At 44.8% G+C, this 26,054-nt stretch overlaps 1 protein-coding gene across 6 annotated transcripts in view; it reads right to left on the reverse strand.

Annotated features, from left to right (window-relative positions):
- The window catches only part of LOC137425336 (peripheral plasma membrane protein CASK), a 176,613-nt gene that overhangs the window by 42,795 nt on the left and 107,764 nt on the right, over positions 1–26,054 (reverse strand). For 4 of the 6 annotated variants that reach the window (XM_078776560.1, XM_068113656.2, XM_068113655.2 and 1 more), the window contains exons 6-12: positions 25,646–25,748; positions 24,866–25,041; positions 24,450–24,572; positions 23,488–23,571; positions 23,307–23,400; positions 22,722–22,843; positions 22,149–22,226 (exon numbers count right to left, since the gene is read on the reverse strand). In XM_078776560.1, the coding sequence (XP_078632686.1) occupies positions 22,149–22,226; positions 22,722–22,843; positions 23,307–23,400; positions 23,488–23,571; positions 24,450–24,572; positions 24,866–25,041; positions 25,646–25,748 (780 nt within the window). The remainder of the gene's footprint in view (positions 1–22,148; positions 22,227–22,721; positions 22,844–23,306; positions 23,401–23,487; positions 23,572–24,449; positions 24,573–24,865; positions 25,042–25,645; positions 25,749–26,054) is intronic. The other 2 variants (XM_078776559.1, XM_068113657.2) reach the window with 1 other exon arrangement.

A 26,054-nucleotide genomic window follows, 5' to 3' on the forward strand; every position in this document is an offset into this window, starting at 1 on the left:
GAACACGGACTAGGTCACAGCAAACACTTTTAAAAATGGTACATGCTGTTTCCTTGTTTGACACTCAGCATTTAAAGGACAGAACACAGAAAAAATCCCCAGAGGAAATTCCTCCTTGATTGCCCCGTCCACCAAATGCAGAGGGAAAAACGGTCATAAAAATGATGTAACTGGTACACAGAGTGCTCTGGGAAGTGATGTCATGCCCCCCAGGGTCAGCGGCTGTGTTTGTGTCAAAGTCAGGTTTGGTGTTGTGATACTTATGAGAAGGTCTCGTCAAAAGGTGAATGTGCTTGTCTGCCATTCATTCGTCATCTCATCTTACAATCACATTCCCCCCGCCCCTCCCTGCAACAAGCCACCCAAGAAAGAGCAAAATAAAAAAACCTTAATAATACATATATATCTTACTATAATTCACCAAATGTCCGTCCGTCTGTCTGTCTGTCTGTCTCAAAGGTACCGCAAAAACAGCTGAACCGATCGCAACAATATTTTGGGTGGGTAATCCTGGGATCCCCTTGAGTAAAATAGGCCATATTGTTTTTCCAATTTCAGCTTTTGCCTCCAGCATTTTCAGGTTTGGACTCCCGCATAACGTTATTTTCCCGGGTGCCGCACAAACGGCTGCACCGATAGCTGCACGGCTGCACCGATCGGACTCGGTGACCTCGGACAAAGACCTTTTATAAGGACATGGGTTGAATCCCTGCTTGAGAGAATGCCAACCCCCTCCCCGCCATCACGGTCGTCTCTCCAACTCACAATCCCACGAGATATGCGGAAAGGACAACCCAAAACCAATTATCTTCTTTTTGATTCGTATATAAACATCATGAAAAGTAAATAATGACCTTGGCCAAAGTTCAAATGACGAGTTTAATCTCTACATGAGAGAATTCCACATAGCTATTTGGGCAGTGTATACGCTAACAGATCGCTGTCTCCATCGATCTTGCCAAGGCCGTAACACCTATCGGCTCAAAATCCTTTTAACTGTTGACTTGGTAGTTTTTACAATGAAGGAAACATGAACAATGTTGTTAAAAGTTTATTTTGTGATTAATTTGTGATTGGAATTATGTTGTTTGGAATGAAAAAAGAGATATTGAGTTCAAGTAAAGGACGACATGCCGCGATGGTTTCTACTTTCTAAACGTGATCTTCGCGGATCGCCATATGCAGATTTGCCACGGACCCACGATCGATGTTTCTATACGAACGTACCCGTTTGTTTGCGAACAGGTACGTTTTTCATGGAAGTCCTTCATGAACTTGCTGTCCATGTCTGACGTGCGACTGAAGGTGCTACATGAATGTGGAATTTATTGGTTTCATGCTTTAGCATTCGACGTATCTGCATTGCCTGTTTGCCTCTGGCCTCCCACCCGTGCATAGCATGGGTATCTCATGAGTATATATAAAGTTATATATATATATATATATATATATATATATATATATATATATATATATATATATATACATATATATATATATATATATATATATATATATATATATATATATATATATATATATATATATATTTGTCATCTTATATTTATGTGGAAAACACCTTGTGATGTGTGCTTGCCCCCACTGTTCTTATCCCCACTCATCCACCACTCGCACCCCTTCAACAAATGAATTCAAGTTGATAAACTGTTGTAATGAATTGATACGGTGTAGATATAGCACAGGCTCAATGGGCCAAATGGCCTCTGCTGGCATACAAGTTTCTTGCGTATTCTGTGTGTGCATGTGTGGTACCTTTCATCTATATTATAAAACATGAGTGTCCATCTGTCCGTCCCTAAACTACTTCCTCAGTTTTGAGGCTAGCCCCGCCAAACCTTCTGTGGAACACTTTGGGGTCCCAATGGATGTTGTAACGTAGGTAGGAGCTTTCATAAATTCCTCAATAAAATTATGATTTTGAAATTGGCTCGATGCGGATCTGCTACGGAAGTGAATAGATGACCACAATGAGCTGGTTTAACAATATCTCAATACAATCGTGATTTAACACAGTATTTGTTGTAGTATCAATTTATGATTGGAATGATGCAGTTTGGAATGAAAATTTAAATATCGAGTTTAAATATGAATGAAGAAATGACATGAGGGTTTCTACTTTCAAACCGTGCCATTTGCAGAATCGCCATTTACTGGAGAAAGAACCATATGTTTGTGCTAGTCCATATTGTTTGTGCATATTGTAGTATGTTGTTTGTGCTAGTCCTTCATGAATCTGCTGTTCGACTAAAGGTGGCATAGGAATGTGGAATTTATTGGTTTATCGTTTCCCACTCGCCGTTTCTGTCTAAGTCATTCACGAACCGGCTGTCCATGTCTGATGTTCGACTGAAGGTGGCACAAGAATGTGGAATTTATTGGTTCCATGGTTTAGCATTCGCCGTTTCCGCATTGTTTGTTTTCTTTTGGCTTACCTACCTCGCTAGTTCATTATATATTTTAACACTTTCCATGCAGTCATGTATCTGTCTGCATGTATATGTGATTTCTGTTGCAGCTCCTCCACGAGCCTTAGAGCATGTAAAAAAGAAAAAAAAAGAAAACTGTGCATGTTGTCAACATATAGAGGAAAAATGACAAATTAGATAATTATCAGACATTCTACTTCTCAACATTTTCAAATCTGCATTGACTTTCTCTTAGGTAAAATTTTCTAAATGTCTTAATTTCTGAGAATAAACACATTGATACAGAGCATTAACATAAGGGTGGTGCAAGCGTTTAGGGAAGTAGTATGGACAGTGTTTAGAGGTATGGTGCTGAAGTGGTGCAATGATTAGAGTGGAACCACTGTTTTCAGTTCTAGTCACTGTTTGGCAAGAACAACTCCATAACCCAAAAAGGAAGTTAAATGTGGGATAAGGGTTAGTCATCAGGAATGATGATTAAAATAAACAGGGATGTATAAATTAGAACTGTGTGGGAAGTGGGAAAATATTGAAACTGGAGTTCCTAGAAGGTATTTTATACACAAGGTATTTTATTCCTCTCCTTATCACAAGGTATTTTATACACACACAATTTCATAAATATATATATACATATCTATATATAAAGTATATCTGCGCAGTGTCTGTCTGTCCTGTCCTGTGTTGTGTTGTCACTGAACTATTCCCTCAAACTTTTGTGAAATCCTACCAAGCGTCTGGTATGCACCTACCTCTCCCGTGTGTATGTCCTAAGGGTATTTATTTTGAAAAAAATTGGAATTTTGTTTTTCCCTTTTTTGAATTCTTTTAAACAAAAATAAAAAAAATTCCAACTTAAATCTTCAACTTCAATTTTTAATAAAATGTATCATCACATATATTACTAATACATTTGTGCAAAATAATTGTTTGTATTATGATTGGTGTAAACCATGACAAAACAGCAACTCAGGTACAGTAATTCATCTATATGTCTACATACTCACGGTGTGTACCCCGGTTTAGAATAGGTACACCGTATCCCTGCGCATCGTAAGAGGCGACCAAAGGTTGGCGTCAGGAAGGGCATCCGGCCATAAAAAAACATTTTCTCAAACAGGGAACCATGATTGTCATGGGGCCCGCAAGGCTAACCCCCGCTGTAGCGGGGAAAAATGGCCTTAAAACGATCATTCATATATCTATATGTCTACATATCTGGGCAGTGTCTGTGTTGTCACTGAACAACTCCCTCAAACTTTTGTTTCCGTGGTTGTGAGGTGTTTTAATAATGTGGTGGTGAGGTGTTTTGAATCACGTGGTGGTGAGATGTTTTGAATTACGTGGAGGTGAGGTGTTTTGAATTACGTGGTGGTGAGGTGTTTTGAATTACGTGGTGGTGAGGTGTTTTGAATTACGTGGTGGTGAGGTGTTTTGAATTACGTGGTGGTGAGGTGTTTTGAATTACGTGGTGGTGAGGTGTTTTGAATTACATGGTGGTGAGGTGTTTTGAACTACATGGTGGTGAGGTGTTTTGAACTACGTGGTGGTGAGGTGTTTTGAACTACGTGGTGGTGAGGTGTTTTGAATGACGTGGTGGTGAGGTGTTTTGAATTATTTGGTGGTGAGGTGTTTTGAATTACGTGGTGGTGAGGTGTTTTGAATTACATGGTGGTGAGATGTTTTGAATTTGGTGGTGTCTGGCCACTCTGCCATAAAGCTCAGATCTGTGGTGTGTTGCAGTGATGGCTGTCCTTCTGGAAGTTTCTCCCATCTCCACACAGGATCTCTGGAGCTCAGCCAGAGTGACCATCGGGTTCTTGGTCACCTCTCTTACCAAGGCCCTTCTTCACCGATTGCTCAGTTTGGCCGGGCGGCCAGCTCTAGGAAGAGTCCTGGTTGTTCCAAACTTCTTCCATTTAAGAATTTTATGGAGGCCACTGTGCTCTTGGGAACCTTCAATGCAGCAGAGTTTTTTTGTAGGCTTCCCCAGATCTGTCCCTCGACACAATCCTGTCTCTGAGCTCTGCAGGCAGTTCCTTCGACCTCATGGCTTGGTTTTTGCTCTGATATGCATTGTCAGCTGTGAGACCTTAAATAGACAGGTGTGTAGTGTGCCTTTTCAAATCATGTCCAATCAATTGAATTTACCACAGGTGGACTCCAATCAAAGTGTAGAAACATCTCAAAGTTGATCAAGAGAAATGGGAGGCACTTGAGCTAAATTTCAAGTGTCATAGCAAAGGGTATGAATACTTATGTCAATGTGATATTTCAGTTTTTTTCTTTTTAATAAATTTGCAAAACTTTCTAAAATCCTATTTTCTCTTTGTCATTATGGGGTAGTGAGTGTAGATTGATGAGGGGAAAAATGAATTTAAACGATTTCAGCATAAGGCTGCAACATAACAAAATGTGAAAAAAGTGAAGTGGTCTGAATACTTTCTAAATGCACTGTATATATATTGTTGCGGTTTTGAGAACCCACAAAGATAACATCATTAAAGGTTAAAGGTTGCACCCCATAGATAGGCCACATGCAACACGTAGGTCACCATAAGACGTGTTATTTCTTAGTATGTGTTTAGATAAGGCCATGTCCAGTAGTTGCATCTGCGTTGTGTCAAACAAATAAGAGTAGGCCCCTTTTGTTCATTTTGGCAGCCTCCCTCCAAGCAACGCCATTAAGCGCTCTCCAATCTGTGCCCCATCGGCCCTCCCAGTTTGTTACGCTCCTTGGCCAGCAGCCTTCACTGCCCTTGGGCTTCCGCTCGAACCAGCCCAAAAGCCACGAGGTGAGGCCCGAAAAGGGGGCGGAGCGCAAGGCTGGATGTGCGGCCACGTCAAACAGCCATCAAGGCGGAGCCGGTAAGCCATCACCAGCCAACCAGGGCTAAGGAGAGATCGCCTGACCGGGCGTGGTTGGGGCTTCCAGAGCGTTCGCTGGCTTGGCTTATAAAAGCGCGCACACAAAGCCCTCGACAGGACTGTGCGGAGAGGACTTACGCAGCAGCGCTCATTACAAAGGACTCGAGAGAACTTATCGTGGTTGAGAGGACTCAAGGGGGCGAGCGCGTTGTTGAGAGGACTCGTGCAGAGAGAGAGAGTGGAGAGGAGATGGTAAAAGGACTCTTTGGAGAGCGCGCTAAAGAACGGCGTTACAACGACTTATTGCAAGAACTTGCGTTATGAGCCTTGATTGAGGCAGCTGCAATTGGAAGGACGTGTGTGAAAAGTGCTTCGTATAACCGCCAGTTTACCGACCTTCCCCTGTATAATTGTCCGCACGCGCCTACGCTACGCGGAGAGCTGTCTGCCGTCCACCATCATCGCCTGGTACGGGTCGAGGACCGGAGCCTGAACACCATCGCCGGACCTTCCACCCTACCTTCTACATCCCCACGTGAGTCTGCGTCTGAGACCGAATCTGAGAGTGATCGGGCCCGTGTCCAGAGAATAGAATAAGACTGTTATTAAGGCTGCCATGTGTACTTTTTCTTCCTCTTTCCTTGTACATTCTTTCGTTTCCTCTTCTTTGTACATTGTTAATAAATTACTTGTTCTTTCTGGTTTCCTCTTAATCCGAGCGTCCTAGTCTTTTCTCAATTGGGTAAGCGTGGCACGATTAGGAACCGCTATAATTGGGTCTAGTCCTTGTTAACAGTTCGGGTCACGGATTGCTATCCGCTCGGCATATTCAATCAATATCCGGGATTCGAGTGGTAGTTATTTCCTTGCTTTACGGTCGGTGTTAGTACTTAGGTAATAGGACTAAATTCGACCAACAACCCTATTTAACACCGACCGGAAGGAACGTGATAACTTCGGGATCGCGTCGGCCAGATAAAAGACAAGGGGATTAACCCCCTCTTGATAAGGGGTGAGCCGACGTCGGAGATCCGCAACAATATATATATATATATATATATATATATATATTTATATATATTTTTATTTATATATATATATATATATATATATATATATATATATATATATATATATATATATATATATATATATATATATACATATATATATATATATATATATATATATATATATAAAAATATATATATATATATATCTATGTATATATATATATATATATATACGTATACACATACTAGCAAATTCACCTCTGCTGGCCCACATTAGCTGACCGTATCGAGGTTGAAGGGCCGAAACGGGATGATGCTGAGGACCTCGACTGAGGACCCGGTCAGTGAGGCACACTTGTGCCCAGGTGTGTTTTGAAATTATGTTATATATATATATATATATTGCTACGGTTTTGAGATTGGGACATTTAAGTCATTAAAGGTTAAAGGTTTGCCCCCCATAGTTAGTCACATGAGCAACATATAGGCCCATTTGTAGTATAGTTATGTCTTAGTATGTGTAAGAATAGGCCATTTCCCCTCTTAGTGCCTGCGTTGTGTAAAGACAGAAAATAGGCTTTACTTGCCACCGATTTCCCAGCCACCCTAGCCTCGATCCAGTTTGTTAAGCATTGGCTGCCCACTAGTCGGGTAACATGAGGTAGGCCTAAAAAGGGTGGGGTGAGCGGCGTTGAGGTCGGGGAGCGGCAGCGGGAGACGGTAAGAGCCACCAGCCAATCAGGGCTCTGGCGGGATGGCGTGAGAGGGCGTGGTGAGGGGCGTCTGGTGAGTTCGAGAAGGTTCGTGGGGCGTGCCTATATAACGCGCTGCGCAAAGCCCTCGAAAGGACTCACAGAGGAGAGAGAGAGATAAGAGGACTGACTTGCATCACTAGCGTCAGAAGGACTCGCAGAGGAGAGAGAGAGATAAACGGACTTGTTGAGAGGACTTGTTGGGAGAGGACTCGCATGCCAGGACTCGCAGAGGAGAGAGAAAGGATTCGGACTCGCAAGATAAGCGCGTTGTTTAAGGACTTGCGCAGAGAGAGAAGAAGAGGCGTTGAACTGTGCCAAGTACGCCGGCGCATCCAGACGCACCGGTAACGCTTATTGCGCTTTCTCGCCATGCGAGTAAGCGCGGCTATAGCCGCCAGTGAATAACCGCCAGCAGCATCGAAGTCCGCTCCCTACCAATTCGCCCCGTGATAACTCGCTCCGTTTAGACGACACGCGGAGAGCTCCTTCCATCTACACGGGACGTGCCGGGGACCGGAGAGAGAGCTGCACGGAAGCCATCCCTGAACGCGCTGGTGAACATCAACCCGCTCATCAGCAACCCTTGTGTGAGTGTGTGTGTGAGACGGGCCCATGTCCTTGGGTATTAAGTAAGACTGTATAAGGCTGCTCTGTGTCCCCTTTTTCTTGAATCATTGTGTGTAGTGTAAATAAACCTGTTCTTCCTTTCTTCCCAATTCGATCGTCTTTGTGATTTCGCCATTGACTAAGCGTGGTACGAATAAGAACCGCTTGAATCGGGGTCTAGTAATTAATAATAGCGCGAGTCACGTGTACGCAAACCGCTCGGCGTATCACCAACACACGTGGTTCGTGCGGGGCTTATTTCCTCGCTTCCAGGGCAGCGCGAGTATTTAGGTAATAGCGAATTTCGTCCTAATACCCTATTTCGCGCTGTCCGGATGGGACGTCATAGGTCCCGGGTCGCGCTGGTCAGTCAAAGACAAAGGGACTAATCCCCCCCTTGGTAAGGGGAGAGGGCCGGCGGCGGATCCACAACAATTGGTGTCAGGAGTGGGATAGGACCCAAAGTGCGCTTAACGCACTCCAAATTACGAGCGACCAAAATTTATTTTTTAAGATCCAAATTTAATTCGTGCCATGGCTAGCCAAGACGGTCGAATACCGGTGGGGATAAATGAGGAGGTAGAGGAGGTAGAATCAATAACCCAGGACCACCGGGAAGAATTGGGAAAAATGGAGGACATTGATGAGGGGCCGGCAGTAGGGGTAGAAAATGGCGGCGCCTCGCACGAGGCAGCGAGAGCCGCGCCCGCAGCGCCAATGGATATGAACCTCTTTATGATACAACTCAGGGCGTATATGGGAGAAAAAATGAATAAAATAAGGGACGAGGTAAGGTGTAACAAGGGCGAGTTGACTGAAAAATTTGACATCCAAGAGAAAAAGATGGATGCTCAAAGCGACAAATCCGCCCGGGGAATAAAAGGGTTTGAAAACAAAATAGGTGGCCAAATAAAAAAAATGGGGGAGGACATTGAGCGCAGGTCGAGCGGAAAAGTCGCATTGGTATGCGACGAGGTAACGCAGTACGAGGAACGCGTAGAGAGCGGGGTAGAGCAGAGCGCAGTCAAGTTGACCGAGGGGGTAGAAATCGCGACACGGGGTATGGAAAAGCCGACGGCCGCCGAGTTGGAAAATAAAATTTTGTGTGCACCGGCGGTCGTCGAGGAAAAAGAAAATGAAATGTGTATAGTTGAAATTGGGGTTGAAGAGACGGGAGAAAAAGTAAATGTATCGTGGGAGGAAGAAATGGAATATGTGCAAAGTCCGTGTTCACATTGTGATGCCGTGCTTGCTAACCCCAATGAAGGTTTGCAGGTGCGGTTGGCGGAGAAGAGAATCCCGAAGGTGAGTAGGAGCGTGTATGGCGCGAAAATGTTTGGCGCGAAAAGATTTTTGGCGCGCTTGGGATCGCGACGTAACCCGGGCGCTCGTGGAAGGTCCGTGGTGCGATGTGTGAGGGTGAATGGCGCGCATGTGCGAACGGCACCGAAGCGCGAGTGCATGACGGAATGTGAGTGGGAAGAGTGTGAAACAGAGTGTGGAACGGAGTGTGACACAGAGTGTGCGATGGTCGAAGAGAGTGTGCGAGGATGCACACCGGAGCGTGTGGTAGGGAGTGTGCAGGAGTGCACACCAGAGCGCGTGATTGGGTGTGTACCCGGAGAGTGCACACCCGTGGTTGTTACTGAGGGTGTAACAAAAGAGTGTATGCGAGGATGTGCGATGGCCAAGTGTGTAACGGAGTGTGTGAGTGGTACGAGTGCACCGGAGTGTGCGGGAAACGAGTGCACACCAGACCGTGTGCGGAGAGCGAATGCTGTAATAGAATGCAGGGGGTGTATGGGAGGCGCTGGAGCGCCTCGGTGTGCGAGAGAGGAGTGGGTCGCGTGTGGGTGTGAGAATGTGACTCAGGCATCGACGCAGACCGGGGCAGCGTTTAGGGCGACGGATAGCCGACGCGAGCCCTCGGTGCGTGGTGTGCTTTGTGTGCAGCGGGGACCGGCGGGGATCGTTGCCGCGGCGGCGTGCACGATTCGTGCCGGGCCCCGCCCTGTATGGTCGTTGCCGCGCCTTGGCGGGAAAGGCGATCGGCACGGTTCGAGGGGGGGGGGGGGCGGGTAGGAGAGGTCCGAGCTTCGCCCCCTGGCGGGCGCGGTGCTCCGACCGGGGGAGGCTGGACCATCGTGCCGGGGACCGAAAGGCTCCGCGCAGAGATGGCGCCTGGAACCCTGGTCCAACAAAACCTCCTCCCCTGAATCGAAAATGCCGGACGGACCAAACCAACAGGGGACCAACCACCCGCATGCATTGCTCGGCATTTCGAAGCCGAGCTGTGACGACGAAGTATTTCCGCACCGAGAGGCTCGAGTGGAGTGGACAGTTAGCCATAGTGTTGGCGAATGGTAGCTTTACCATTCATTTGGGGCACATGAGCAGTAGATTATGGGGATGGCAGTGTAAACTAGCCGAGGGCGGGCTAGGATATTGTTAGGGCTTTAGTAAATGACGGTAGGGACAAGATTTAAGTAGTGACGTTGTACCGGTAGAGGGGACGTTGAGAGATTAGATGGATGTTAATGACGAGGGAGTGCTTAGTGTAAGGGAAGACGGGGAAGCACGAGCATTCGAGCATTAGAGGGAAATAGTTAGTTAGATGATGCTGTGTGTGTGTAGTAGTGTGGAGAAATTGTGTGCGAGTATAAGCCTGAGATTGAGGCGCAAATGAGGAATTGAATGAAATTGTGTGTGTGGATGAACTTGGGCAAATGAGGCATTGGTTGGGGATAACCAGAGGTGGTGTATGAGTGGTGTATTGAGGACAAGAGAAATTGTGTTGAGTGAATTGACTTGCATGGGGTGCAAGTGGAAAAAAGGATTTGTGAGCACAAGAGGGGTGCAAGAGAGCTTGGTGTGTGGAATGAATGGTGTGGAATGAGTGGTGTGGAATGCATGGTGCGAAGGAGTGAATGGGGGAAGATGGACCCCTTCACGAATACCCGGGGAGGGTAGTTTAAAGTCAGGTAGAGGGCTTAGGTAAATTATTGGATATTGACACCTGTGGTGCAGGTAGTGGCAAGGAAGTGCTTGGATGGGTGCATGAGTCTGTGGAACGGCTGGGCGTGTGGGCTTTGTTGGTGCGTACTGCGTATGGTTATTGGGGCACTCCGCCACTGGTAGTTTGTCGGCCAGGTGAGGCCGCAGATAGGCTCTGGGAGCCAGTCAGAGTAGTGTTCAGTAGGGCCCGAGGATCCAGGAGAAGGACCTGGGTAGCCCCATGCCAGAGAGGGCATCAGAGGGGTGAGAGAGCCAGGAGGGGCCTTCCCCGATTTAGGGTAGTCGCAAGGAGCAAGGTAAGCTCGGGTGGCGGCTTCAGTGGCGGAGGTGCGCAGGTAGTTGGACCTGCTATGCTAGTGTAGCTACACGACCCAGCCCCGAAATTGTGCAAAGGCACAGTCGTGAAAAATTGGGGAGTGAGACCCAAATTTGGAAGAGCACCACAGGGTGGGTCAATGGGAATTGGTTTTTAGAACCGCATAGTTTAAAGATGCCAATTGGTAGGGCAAGACCCCGGGTAGTGTAACTGAGTTAATGTTATTAGAGTATAGTTAGGATGAGGAAGTCTCTTCGCACCATCCACATCCACTCACCAAGGAGACGGAACTCCACACCGGGTTTTGTAAACTGTTGAGTAAGTGAGACGCATCTCGCCGTGGAAGTGACATTGTGGGTATTCCATCTCTTCCTTCTTGGGAGGGATTGGAAGACGAATTTGGTTTAGAGGGGGATATGGGAGACAAGACGTAGAGACGAATTTGTAAAGTGTAAATACGGGGAAATGGCAAGGGCAGTGTAGGCTGACCTTTGGGGGTGGGGGGGGGGGGGGGGGGTACGAATGGTTAGGGACGAGCTTGCTCTCCCACGCCCCTCATGTTGCATTGCCTTGTATTGATGTGTACCCTTGTGTCCTTTCCTTTGCTAACTGTGCTTTGTCTTCCTCCCCACCCATGGACCCATTTTGGAGGGGAAGTGTGCAGGAACACTGAACTGTGCAGCTGCTCTTGGCTACACCTGTGCAGCACCCCTGCTGCATTTTGCTGCACTACAATGCACATTATGGACCACACGTTCTGTGGCCTTGCCTTTTTGCTGAGTAGTCATTTGCTGCAAACTTACCTCGCACCTGCGGACCACTGGTTTTAAGTGGCGTCGATGTCACGCAGTCGGACCACATGAGATTGGCCCTGCTGGCAATAAAAACGGACACGGTTTGTACATTGTATTCTGGTGTGCCAGGAAAGAAGACCTTTAAGTTTTTTATTATTGCACACCGAAGACGAAGCAGGAAGCAAGAAGATGCAGCCAAGCAGCAAATATGACATTGGAAATGTGAACTGTTTGTGTAATGTGCATTGGTGCATTGCTGTTGTTTCTCCCCTCCAAACTTCTTTCCACAAAAGGAACAGGTCCTGGGTTATAGAGATGTAAATAATTAGGTTCTGTAATTGTAAATAGGATGCTACCCACCGGCTTTATGTTTAGTTTCAAAACAATTCCGCAATTCGGTTAGCTGTGGGTGTGAGTCGGTTAGAGTTAGTTACACAACGCAGTAGGTGGGACATATCTAGTGTTGTAAAACTGTCACACACAGGGGGTTAGATTAAATGTTAGGGGGAACCACATCTAAGTGTCAGATGTAATTAAAAGTTAGTCCCAACTCTTTCTTAAAACCGGTCGTTCCAGTTTTGTATGTTCGACTCGGGGACGAGTCTGACGAGGGATGGGGGCAGTGTTGAGGTGTTGAGTCTGTCAAGTGAGTTTAATAAAGGTTAAAGTCTGTCCCCCATAGTTATTCACACAAGCAAAATGTAGCCTCGCAATAGTATAGTTATGTCTTAGTATTTGTGAGCTTAGTTCCCTTCCAGTGTTAATTCTGCATTGAGTAGGAGCCAGGAAAATAGGCCCTACTGCCACCGATCATCCTACGTCCGTAGCCTCAATCCCTTTTGCATTAACGTTGGTTCATATTGGGCGAGTTAACACGAGGCAGGCAGAGGAGGATGGGGGCGGAGTCGAGGCGGAGCGGCAGAAGCAATGACGGTAAGCACGAGCCGCCAATCAGAGCTCGAGAGTGGTGGCGGTGGCGTGGCGTCAGAGGGCGTGGTGAGAAGAGTTGGGTGAGGTCCAGAAGGTTCGGGGGCGTAGCTACAAGAACCGCTGCGCAAAAGCCCTCGACAGGACTAGCACGTGGAATACTAATAATGACAGGACTCGCAGAGGAGAGAGAGAGACAAGAGGACTGCTGCCTGATGAACTTGACCATTGCACGAGAACGCGTGCGCTAACCAGCTTGGAGGGTATTGAAGAAGGGGAGTTGGTCACTACATATAAGCGGGCGCATTCAGACGCGCTCTTATAACGAATATAGCGCATGTGAGACGCGCGAGTGAACGAGGCCGAGTAACCGCCAGCCTCGCTAAAGTCCGCCCTCTACCGTTCCGCCCCATCATCTGTTTGTTCGAGAGATGCGTTACGAAACCCTGCCTTCGCCTGCCACCATCTTCGCGGGACGTGCCGGGGACCGTGGAGAGCTGGACGAGGACCATCTCTGGACGCGTTGGGGAACACCTGCCCATCTGCAATCCCCTGTGTGAGTGTGAGACGGGCCCGTTGTCCCAGGGATAAGTTAAGACTGCTTAAGGATTGCTCTTTGTCTCTTCGTCCTTGAACTGTATATACGTGTGGGAATAATTAAACACTTGTTCTTTCTTCCCTGATTCGATCGTTCCTGTGATTTCTCCATTTCACTAAGCGTGGCACGAATAATATCGCTCCAATCGGGTTCCAACATCTAAGACTGAGCGGACCACGTGTATGCAATCCGCTCGGCGTACTCAAGCCACATGTTGTTCGTGCGAGGCTTGTTTCCTCGCTCCCAGAGCAGCGCGGGTACTTAGGTACAAGCGAAAAGTAGTCCCGAAACCCTACGCTGCGTGTGTCCGGGAGGGACGTAATAGGTCTCGGTTCCGCCAGGCCCAGTAAAGACAAGGGGATTAATCCCACCTTGATAAGGGGAGGTAAGTCCGGCGTAGAGAACCGTAACAATATATATATATGTATATATATATATATATATATATATATATATATATATATATATATATATATATATATATATATATATATATATATATATATATATGTATATACACACACTAGCGAGGTACCCATATTTTGCACAGGTGGGAAGCCAAAAGCAACCAACCAATGTGGAAACCATGAAACAATAAATTCCACATTCCTGTGCCACCTTCAGTTGAACGCCAGGCATTGACAACAGGTTCTTGAAGGGCTTGCACAAAAAAACGTACCCAGTCTGAATGTTGCTATATCCAGTCAATGGCGAAACTGCAAATGGAGAATTAGCGAATGTCACGGATGGAAACCCTGACGTCATTTCTTCATTCTGCTTTAAACTCAATATCTATATACATTTCCATTCCAAACAGCATAATTCTAACCAAAAATTAATTCCATCGCATCAATATATCAAAATATAATGTTAATACACGATTGTATTGAGATATTATCAAATCAGTGAATCAACGTCATGTTGTTCACTTCCGGATCGGCAGCAGCTCCGTAACGATGGTATTTCAAAATTATTATTTTATTGAGGAACTTATGAAACCTCCTACCTACCTTACGACACCCGATGGGACCCCAAACCGTTCCACAGGTTAGGCGGAGCTAGCCCCAAAACTGAGGGAGTCATTTTGGGACAGACGGACAGACAGCCACTTCTGTTTTATAATGTAGACGAGTGGGACACCCGTGGGAATCCCACAGGCATGGACGTGTGTGACATTTGGACATATTGATTTAGATGCTGCACATTACATTTTACAAAATGGTTACTGGCAATTCATCAGATCCAGAAATGGTGTAATGAACACAATTTATATATTTCACATAACATGTGACCCCTCACTTCTCTCCACCTGACACTCTCCTCTCTCCACCCTCACTCCTCTCCAATCCCACCCCTCACTCCTCTCCAATCCCCCCCTCACTCCTCTCCAATCCCCCCCCTCACTCCTCTCCAATCCCACCCCTCACTCCTCTCCAATCCCACCCCTCACTCCTCTCCAATCCCTCCTCACACTCTCTAATCCGTCAGGCTCCTCTCCAATCCCTCATCTTCCTCTCCAATCGCTCCTCACCCTCCTCTCCAATCGCTCCTCACTCTCCTCCCCAATCGCTCCTCACTCTCCTCCCCAATCGCTCCTCACTCTCCTCCCCAATCGCTCCTCACTCCCCTCCCCAATCGCTCCTCACTCTCCAATCCCTCGCTCCTCTCCAACCCCTCGCTCCTCTCCAACCCCTCACTCCTCTCCAACCCCTCACTCCTCTCCAACCCCTCGCTCCTCTCCAACCCCTCGCTCCTCTCCAACCCCTCGCTCCTCTCCAACTCCTCGCTCCTCTCCAACCCCTCACTATGCACGCTGCACAGTGGAGAGCATTTCACACAGGGGAGAGGAGAAAAGGATCACATACAGGGGAGAGGAGGGAGCATAGGGTGGAAAGTGAAACTTCAACCTTCACTTGATTGACTTCACTTGCCTTGACTTGAGAAGATGGAGGGTGGAGAACCCGGCTTGACTCTTGTTCATTTATAAATTTGAAAGTATCGAAAACACTTCGCTTTACAACGTAAAAATGGATTAAAACCAAACTTTATTAATAAATATTGTATTCCACAGTTGGTCTACATTATTATGTACATTTTTGAAGTACTGTATTGTTTAATTACATAGTTGGAAAAGAGTTGAATCGTCTTAAACAAACTCTGTGTATAACCCCAGGAATATGGAAAAATTCCAGAGGGTTCGCTGGGTGGCGATATATAAACGCGCACACAAAGCCCTTCGAGAGGACTCGTGAGGAAAGCCTAGCATTGGCATGATAGAGGACTGTCCAGGACTGAGCGAGCTCGTATCAAGAGGACTTATGAGCGGAGGACTCATTGGAAGGTTGGATTATTGAGGACTGTGCGGAGAGGACTCGCATGTTTCGGCTTGCGCATTGTGAAGAGGACTGAAGGAATCGTGCTTGGTAAAGAGGACTGGATTGTGCAAAGAGGCCTCGTGAGGGAAACGCATTAAGAAGCGCGTTCGAGCTGCCGATTATTACGTACGCGGTTGAGCCGCGAGTGTAACCGCCAAGCCAGCCTACCTTTCGCCCGCATTCCGCCCTGTAATTGTCCGCTCCGCCTCAACGACATGAGGAGAGTTCCTGGCCGCTGCCGCCTGACCATCTGCTTCACGGTACGAGTCGGGGACCGGAGTGAGCTGCCTGGACGCCATCATCCCGGGACCATCAACCCGACCACCTACATCCCCGTGTGAGTGTGTCTGTGTGTGACGGGCCCATTTGTCCAGGGATAAGTTAAGACTGTATAAGCTTCACTGTGTGTACTTCTCCTCCTTCCTGTACAAATTATTAATAAACCAATTGTTCTTCCTTGTTTCTTCCTAATTCGACCGTATCAGTCTTTTCCTCCATTGGGTAAGCGTGGCACGATTCGGCACCGCTCAAATCGGGTTTAGTTCTGTTAACAGCTCGGATCACGGCTCGCTATCGCTCGGCATTTCCACAACAACCGTGGTTCGGGCGGTGTTATTTCCTTGCTTCCTGGGAGGCGTTGGTAATTAGGTATTAGGAATTCGGCCTACGACCCTACTCAACGCTGACCGGAAGGAACGTCATAGCCCCGGATCATGTCGGCTAGAAAAAGACAAGGGGATTAATCCCCCCTTGGTAAGGGGGAAGGCCGACGTTGAGATCCGCAACAATATATAGTGAAAAAATAATGACTTTAAAGGTCGTATTTTAAAAATCTGGACGTTTAGCACCATTGAAGTAGTTTTATAAACCACCTTATTCAACATATCCAAGAACTGCAAAAGTAGATGTTTTTGTAAGCAGAAGAAAGGCTATTTGTGTTCTACAGTGTTCAAATACAGTATTTAATTAAATTGAAATAAAATAAAGATCGGAGAGGCCTTATAAAAACTAATTTCAGAAGTATACCGCCATTGAATCAATGACTATTACACCACCTTATCTAACACGTTACATTATTATTCGTGCCTGTTGTTTGTGTCCATTTTGACATCCTCAACTAGAATGGCACTCTTCGACGTCGTGATGTCGACCGATACGCCTCCGCCCATATTATTTCATCATTATACATACTTGTACCAAGTTTGATTTAAATCCCTTCAGCTGTTCTCAAGCATCTCATTTTTACCTGACATGACCTCTGACGTCGAAATCGAATCAGTTCATCTTTTCATCATAATATATACAATATATACCTATCCCCCAGCACGTTACATTTCTTCATGTTAAAATGTATCTGCCAATCTTTTGCCCAATCAATGCAAGTATCAATACTTTCCTGAATCTGATCTCCACTCTCTCTGCTATCTAACACTAACACTAACACACACACACTAACACACACACACACACACACACACACACACACACACACACACACACACACACACACACACACACACACACACACACACACACACACACACACACACACACACACACACACACACACACACACACACACACACACACACACACACACACACACACACACACACACACGTAATATCCACCATACTCCATTTGCAAATTTAGAAAGCTTACTCTTAATCCCACTATCCAAATTGTTGATGTAGATTATGAATAATAATGGTCTTATTTTCCTTTTTTATGCCTCGGCTGACAAAGTCGTCATTGGGATTATGTTTTCGGGTTGTCTGTCTGGCTGTCCGTCCATCCATGTGTTCGTGATAGGTTTTCGTTACTGCGATAACTTAAGAACGGCTGAAGTGATCCAAGTCAAACTTAGTATAAGTATGTATAATGATGCAAAGATGAACTGATTAGATGTTGTGGTCAAGAGGTTAAAGGTCAGATGTCCCGTTAGGTTAAAAATTCTGTTACCGAGCTAACTTGCGAACCAGTGATGGGATTTCGACCAAACTTGGTATAAGTATACAGTATATTACGATGAAAAGGTGAACTGTTTGTAAATGTGACATTTGAGAACAGCTGAAGGGATTTAAATCAAACTTGGTACAAGTATGTATAATGATGTAATAATGTGGGCCGGGGCATATCGGTTGACGCCGTGACGTCAAAGAGTGCCGTTCTAGTTTAATTAATTTTAGTTTCCTAGATAAATACTGATCTTTGAAGTACCTCATAACGTATCTCAGAAGTAACCAACCAGCCCGATAATTAATTAATTCATTCATTCATTCATCCGCCCATACACAAACATTATTTGCTTTATTTGTGGTACCTTATCAAATCCCTTCTGAAAGTCTGGATACACAACTTGTCAAAAACTGCTTCATATACCTCTAATAAATTCGTTAAAAATTACCTCCCTTTGGAAAATCTATGCTGACTGCCTTTAATTAGTTTGTATTTATTACCTCATCCAATGAAGGTTTTCCCATTTCCCAATAATGTGAAAACATAACGGAGGTTATGATTTCACCCCTGTTTGTCTCTCTGTGTCTGTGAGCAGGATATCTCAAGAGGTTGCTGATGGATTTGGATTAAATTTGATGGACAGGTGGGTTGTGTGACAAGGACGCATTGATTCGATTTTGGTGAAGATCCGAATCCGGATAAGAGAATTTTAAAATTTCCTAAGTGATTCTTCACAATTGAGATATGGGGCCAAAAACGATCTATAGCATGATGTCTCAAAAAATTATAGATGGGTTATGGCAAAACTTTATGGATGAGTTGGGTAGGTGACGAACAAGCTGATATGATTTTGTTAAGGTCCGGATGCAGAGGTAAAATTTTGTTTCAGGTACAGCCTATCAATGTGATACAAAACGTAAACTGTTCAGCCCGGCGGAGGTATGCGCTCTACCGAGTGCCGTTCTAGTTTAAATCATTCGTCCTCTGGTCCCCAATTAATGTCTCAAACAACTTTCCTACAACTGAAGTCAAACTAACAGGTATATAGTTCCACAATTCTTCTCTGGATCCTTTCTTAAGTAATGGTATTGCATTTGCTACTCTCCAATCCTCTGGTACCTGTCCTGACTCCAGCGAGTTACTAAAGATACAGGAGAACATCCCTCTTATCTGCTGTCACTTCCCTGAAAACTATCCGATGGATATCATCTGGCCCCTGGGGTTTTCGTTACCTGCTGGTTTATTTAATTTTACTTCCTCCACTCCAACTTGAATGTCCTCTATAAGCCCTTCCTGACCTCTGATAGATACCCTCAGCCATTGATAAATCACCCAACTGTTCTTGTTGAAACAAAATAACGATTAAATGACCCTGCCATCTCACTTTCATTACTAACCAATCTCTCTGTGCTATTCCTCAATGAGCCACACTTACAGTCACGTGAAAAAGTAAGTACACCCCATGTAAAGTTTTGACTTTTTCAACATATTTCAACATGCAGTTATTTGATCTTCATTTCAACAATATTGATAGATAAAGGTGATATAATATAACAAATATCATGAAACATTTACATTTTGTAGTCCATTGTATAATTTAAATAAACATTAATGCAAATTTCGCATGTGGAAAAAGTAAGTACACCCCTACATTTACCACTACTTCAAATACCTAAAATTAGAATCAGGTGCACCAGCTCAGGTGCAAATGATTAGAACATCGTTGGAGAAGATCTTGGAGGAACCTGTCTTATTTAAACCTCAGACATTTAGTTTGGTTTGCTCTTTGTTGTTGAAGTGTGAGGTGTCACCATGCTTAGATCAAAAGAGCTCTCTGAGGCCTTCAGAAAGAAGGTTATAGATGCCTACGAGTCTGGGAAGGGATTTAAAAAGATCTCCAAACAATTTGAAATCAATCATTCGACTGTCTGGAAGATCATCTACAAGTGGAGAAGATTCCAAACAACTGCCAACTTGTTCAGGCCAGGCCGCCCCAGCAAGTTCAGCCTGAGAGCAGACTGCAAGATGCTGAAATAAGTCTCTAAGAACCCCAGAATGTCATCACGGGACCTTCAGGTAGCTCTTGCCACTGTTGATGTCAAAGTGCACGAGTCTACCATTAGAAAGAGGCTGCACAAATTTGATCTACATGGGAGGTGTGCCAGGAGGAAACCTTTGCTGTCCAGAAAGAACATCAGGGCAAGACTAAAGTTTGCCAATGAACACCTAGGCAAAGACCAGCACTTCTGGAATAATGTGCTCTGAACAGATGAGTCAAAGGTGGAGCTATTTTGCCACAGTACCAGAAGACATGTTTGGCAAAAACCAAAGACAGAATTTGACCACAAGAACCTGATACCAACTGTAAAGCATGGTGGTGGAAATATTATGGTTTGGGGCAGCTTTGCTGCATCAGGGCCTGGGCAGCTCACCATCATAGAATCCACTATGAATTCTTAATTGTACCAGAGGGTGCTTGAGGATAATGTGAGGCCATCTGTCGGAAAGTTGAAGCTCAACCGAAGGTGGACCTTGCAACATGACAATGACCCTAAACATACCAGTAAATCCACCAAGGAATGGCTGAATAGAAAGAAATGGAGGGTTCTGGAATGGCCAAGTCAAAGCCCGGATCTAAATCCCATCGAGATGTTGTGGTTAGATTTGAAACGAGCTGTGCATGCAAGAAACCCCTCAAACATCGCACAGCTGAAAGAATTCTGCATGGAGGAGTGGGCAAAAATTTCTCCCAGTCGATGTCAGAGACTGGTAGACAGTTATAAGAAACGCCTACTTGAGGTTGTTTCTGCCAAAGGGGGCAATACCATCTATTAGAGCCAAGGGTGTACTTACTTTTTCCACAGAAGGAAATGGCATCTGTTAATTTTTTTTTGAATAAATTATTGCAAAGTCAATTTTCCATTGTTTTTTGTTCAATTAGATCACCTTTTATCTATAGATACTGTTTAAATGAAGATCAAATGTTGATATGTCCACATATGTTAAAAAGATTTTAAAAACATTTCATGGGGTGTACTTTTTCTGCATGCGAAATTTGCATTTATGTTTATTTAAATTATACAATGGACTACAAAATGTAAATGTTTCATGATATTTGTTATATAATATCACCTTTATCTATCAATATTGTTGAAATGAAGATCAAACAGCTGTATGTTGAAATATGTTGAAAAGGTCAAAACTTTACATGGGATGTACTTACTTTTTCACGTGACTGTATATTACCCTACATCCTTAAAGAATACCTTGATAACCATGAAAGCAAATTAAATCAAATTTTCTCATTTGTTTATCGTGAGCTGATGACGGTAATTTAAAGAAGGTGGGAGGGGGAGGGGACGAAGAGAAGCCTGCAAACATGTTACACAAACTCCTGACAGTATGAGCAACAGTCAGGATGTGAGGTGTTCAGCAAAACACGTTTCGGAGAGCAAATAATAAACTGGACCAGGTAAATGAGAACAGAAGCACGTACGTGCCACTACGAGTGCCGTTCTAGTTGTTCCTGTGTTACCTCTATGAATGACATTTTTATCAATCAACTTAATTTTTTCAATAAAATTAATGTTACAAAACAAATAAATATATACATTCCATATAATTTCTCATTTCAAAAAATGCAAAACAAGATGCGAAAATACATGAACTCCAAATGACACCTGCATTACCGCTGGTGTTTGAAAGGCACAGCGAGGCTTCTGTGATCCACTCAGGGCGTTAGCCTCTCAGCAAACTCAGAAACTTGTTTGAATGTGAGTCGGCTAGTCACTCCATACCATTGGCAAACAAGCCGCTTGTTATTCAATCTGACAGTTTACTATTCAGTTGCATAACCAAGACATTATTCAGGAACACAGAGGAAAATAAATACTAAAATAAGCCAGTTAACCAAACAGAAGCACGACAACATACAAGAGGTGAGCTATAGGATGTCACAAACACAGCAAACAAGTCCGCCAACCAGACAAAACAAGTCACTATCCAGACTGCATGACAGACATTTAAAAAAACACAAAGGAAGGAATTAAAGAGACAGCCAGCTAGGTAAACATATTACATCAGCAGACGGTGCAAAACAACTTCCCCGCAACACTCAAACATGAACTAGTGCAACCAACAGCCAAGAGCACTCACTACATACTACCAACGAAACAGTACAGTAAAATGTACACCGTGGCAGAACATTGTGACACCATGTGCTTTATTGTCCATACAACGTGAGCACAAACACGTGCATCAAATGGTTCTCTCCGAACTCTGTAAACAACGTGCCCAATAAAACTGAAACAAAACATCAAATAACCTGTTCAATGAAAGACCTGCTTTGGTTTTGAAAACAGAAAAAAGAAAGAAAAAAGAATGATGCATCGGGAGAATATTTAAAGGTAGCGGTGGTTGTGGTTTCATTTGGCGATGGCAGACATGATACAATCACAGCTGTACTGACGTCTCACCTCCTTGGCTCGTTGCACAGCGTCGCTCACGGGGTTGCGGATTTGCGGAGAGGCCTTGGCGTTTATCTTGTCATACAGCTGGATGAAACACAGTCATGGGAATAAAGGGAAGTAGTCACTGGGAAAGCTTGCCTGGAAAAGAGCCACGGAGGTTAAGGAGTTGGAGAGGAATAATGGGGAAGTATGTGGCTAGGCAGAAAAAACGAGCTGGGTGTGATGAAAGAGAGTTGGTGTAGGAGAGAGGGAGTGGAGGATAAATACATTTCTGTCACAAATCGGATCTCTTTGGAGATGATTAACCACTGTGGTTTAGTAAACTCAACAAGACTGACGACAAAAGTTGAAAATGCAATTCATGGAGCAAGAAAGCACCTTTGAACCCCAGACAGAGAGTGAGGGAAGACCAAGTTAATGCTTCATGCAATTTCCACATCCATCTCCCACCCCCAACAAACATTGCTGGTAATGTTAATTTCATAATTTAACTACTGCCTTCTGGAATGCTCGGTGTTGCTGAGAAGCATATTCATCGCCATCAACGTTACCCTTGAATCCACCCTCACCAATACTTACGTCCAAGAGGCTGTGCAAGTGAGAATCCTGAAAGACCAGGTGAAGAAAGTCCAAATCCCTTTCACTGCAGTCAGTCAGCGCATGGACCTCCTCCAAACTGTCCAACACTTGACTCACTGCCCCTGGACAACAGAACTATCAATGAAGCATTTCCTTCACTTTTCTCACCACGTCATCATGGCAGAAAAAGGCACCAGAATGTGAAATTGGGCACAGATGTGTAAAGGGGATGGGAGGGGGGGGGGGGGGAGGGAGGAATTATCAGGAGGACACTGAAAGAACACATAGGGAGGGCAAGGATAATAATGGGACGTAACTAACAAGGGGGGTGAGCAATGCCGACCGAAGAAAGGCGATTTGGAATGGTACATACTTTCTGCAGCAAGAAGTCCAACTGGGTAGCATGCAATAGGTACAAGGAAAGCAAACACAATTGAGCATTTTCTTATTATGCTCTTCACATTCAAAATGTAATTCACCCTCTCAACTTCTTTAGTCTACTCCATCACACTATGCACATATGTCGGTCATACATTCCCTCATCAGGTAGAGCTACACAAGAAAGCTGTTGCTTCCAATTGTTACCTGTGGAAGTATCAGTGAAATCAGGCAGGCCTTCTGGTGGGTCACTGTAAAATGAGGTGAATTTGTGACTTGCGACAGCTGCAAGTACAGCACCCTGTGGAAGTGAAGAAAAGTGTATTCCTGTCTGATTATTTTTCACAACAATTCCTCTCTATGGATTCCTGTACAAAACCTCTCGCACCTTAAGTTTCCTCCGCGCATTGAACTTCCTGAGCTGCTCCACTGTTTCTGGAAGGTGGATCTTGCAGGCATATCGTTCACGCTCCTGGCAGAAATTAGGTGAGAGCGGGGAAGAGGAAGAGGGTGCATGCAGGAAACAGGGAAATAACGAGACAGCGAGGGAGAAAGAGCACGCACAGGAAAGCAAGAAACCACAGGGTGTACATGCGGGATATAAAATGAAGCGTTGGGACAAGGAAAGCATGTGCAGATGGGATAGATAACGGAGAATGCAGGTTAGCGAATTTGGGGAGAAAACACAAAATGGTGGGTGTGGGATGCACAAAGGAAAGATGTGATGGGGGTGGGGGTAAAAGCATGTGTGCCAACAAGCAGCAATGGACACAAAGCACATCAAAGAAAAAATGCAAGAAGGTTTGGTTTGGATGGGGAAGGGAAGAAACAAAGAGCTCAACTGACACTTTTGAACTAAACAAGAGATAAATTTAAAAAAATTGAAAGTTATCCCGATACACAGTGATCAGAATACCTCTCCACATTTGGATGAGGACATTTCGACATTTGGCGTATCTTGATTTTTTAAAAAAACGTTGTTGAGAGGGCAGAACAAGTCAAAATTTTGATTTAAAAAATTAATTTCAAACGAGAAAAATCATGATTATAAAATCCCAAGATACTGAATACCAATCATCATCATCAATGTACCACACTCTTGAAAGAGTGTCGATGTGGCCTGAGCAGTTTCCTGGCACGGGTCATGTTGGGTGGTTTGCCGTTGCCTTCCAAAATGACAGTCAGGGCAGGAATGTGGAATCTGTTCAGGGTGCCGGCAATAACTCGCCTACACTTCGCGAAGGACACCGTGGGATATTTACCCTTCACCAACGACGAGTGCTGGGAGATGGATCCTCCAGCTTAACGGCTTTCTTCCCAGCATACACTGTTACATCCAACCCCACCAACCTTGAGCCAGGGATGGTTCAAGGCCTCATAAACCGTGATCCTCTCTGCGGGATCGAGCATCAGCATCCGTCGCACAAGATCCTTGGCACTTTCAGATGTGTTATCCCACTGCCTGGGGTTCATCTGAAAGACCAAAAAAAAATCTCTCTATGGCATTTGCATCTGAGCATCCATTTCATTCAATCATAAACGCATTCCATAAGAAATGAAATGCATCTTTGTTTCCTGCCAGCACCACCAAAACAACAAATCAGACCTTGCATTGTGCAGCGAGAATGCCATGGATGAACACAAGGCAATGAAGTTTGCACACATCGACTACCATGAAATGGACAAAAGAGTGCAATGGAAATATTCTGGAGCAGACATCAATCCCAGTAACACCAATTTAAACATGCTACCCTCATAAACCAGACCTTGTACTTTGCACGTGCAATGCCCTCAAAGAGGCGTTCCTTGGTGCCATGGAAAGGAAGACAACCACTGAGCAGGATGAACAGCATGACACCGCAGCCCCACACATCCACGGGCTTTCCGTAAGGTTCACGTTTCACAACTTCTGGAGCCATGAACTGTGGAGTTCCCACTCGTCCTGAAACAAGTGGGGGTGTCAAGGGGAGAAAAGGTGAAAATGAAGGGAGGAAGGGAAAAGGAAAGGAGGAATATGGAGAGAGAAAGGCTTGCAATTAGTCATATTACTTGTTTAATAAAGAGGCATTAATCTTTTATTTATTTATTTATTTAGCACACGTTTTGATACACACAGTTCAAAAGCAGCACAGTCAAAAACATGGATAGAATAATATACATAACAGGACCAAATAAAATAACACCTATTGTGAGGATGTGTGTGATTATGTTGCAATGTTTTGTGAGAATACTCAATTCGTACCGACAAACTAGGTTCAGAATAGTTGGTTGGACAGTAACCAACCTTTATTGACCCGATCTTCCATCTGGCGAGTTGGCAGTCATGATGCAACAATATCAACTCGGCTTCACCATAAATGTTTGATTTGATCGACATTGACTCACAGGTAAACAAATGCAAATAGCTAAACTGGAAGTGAGCCACAAAGTCAGTTGATCACTCGAGTAAGTCATAGACAGCATGCCAAACTGGGACCGAAGCTGAATTATATGCTGAAGTCTGCGACCGCATGACAGATGCTGTGCCAAACACGAAAAACACATACCTCCGGCCACAAGACCAGATTCACCAAGCTGGATCGCCACACCGAAACCTCCCAGCTTAACTGGGGCAGAATTCTCTTTGGACGCAAGCAATACGCAGTGTGGCTGCAACACAGATGTGCACACAGTGTCACAAACAAATGAGGCAAAACTTTGAAACAAGAACACAAATTGGAAGGTGTTGGGGGCGGAAGGGATAACCAAGTTTTTCCCCCATTGTTCATTGAACCACTATTAATACAAAATACAGCTTTTGATGAAAAGGGCATATACTACGTACAAGGAATTTTAACGCAGCAGGTGACAATTTGGCCCATCATGCCTGTGCTATATAAATACCACATAAATCGAATCGATTTGTTTATTCACTCAAATTTCCCTGGGTGGGGTGCAGGGAGTGGGGAAGAAAAC

Source organism: Myxine glutinosa, chromosome 4 (assembly GCF_964187855.1).
Source record: "Myxine glutinosa chromosome 4, kmMyxGlut1.1, whole genome shotgun sequence".
NCBI classification, from domain to species: Eukaryota; Metazoa; Chordata; class Myxini; order Myxiniformes; family Myxinidae; genus Myxine; species Myxine glutinosa.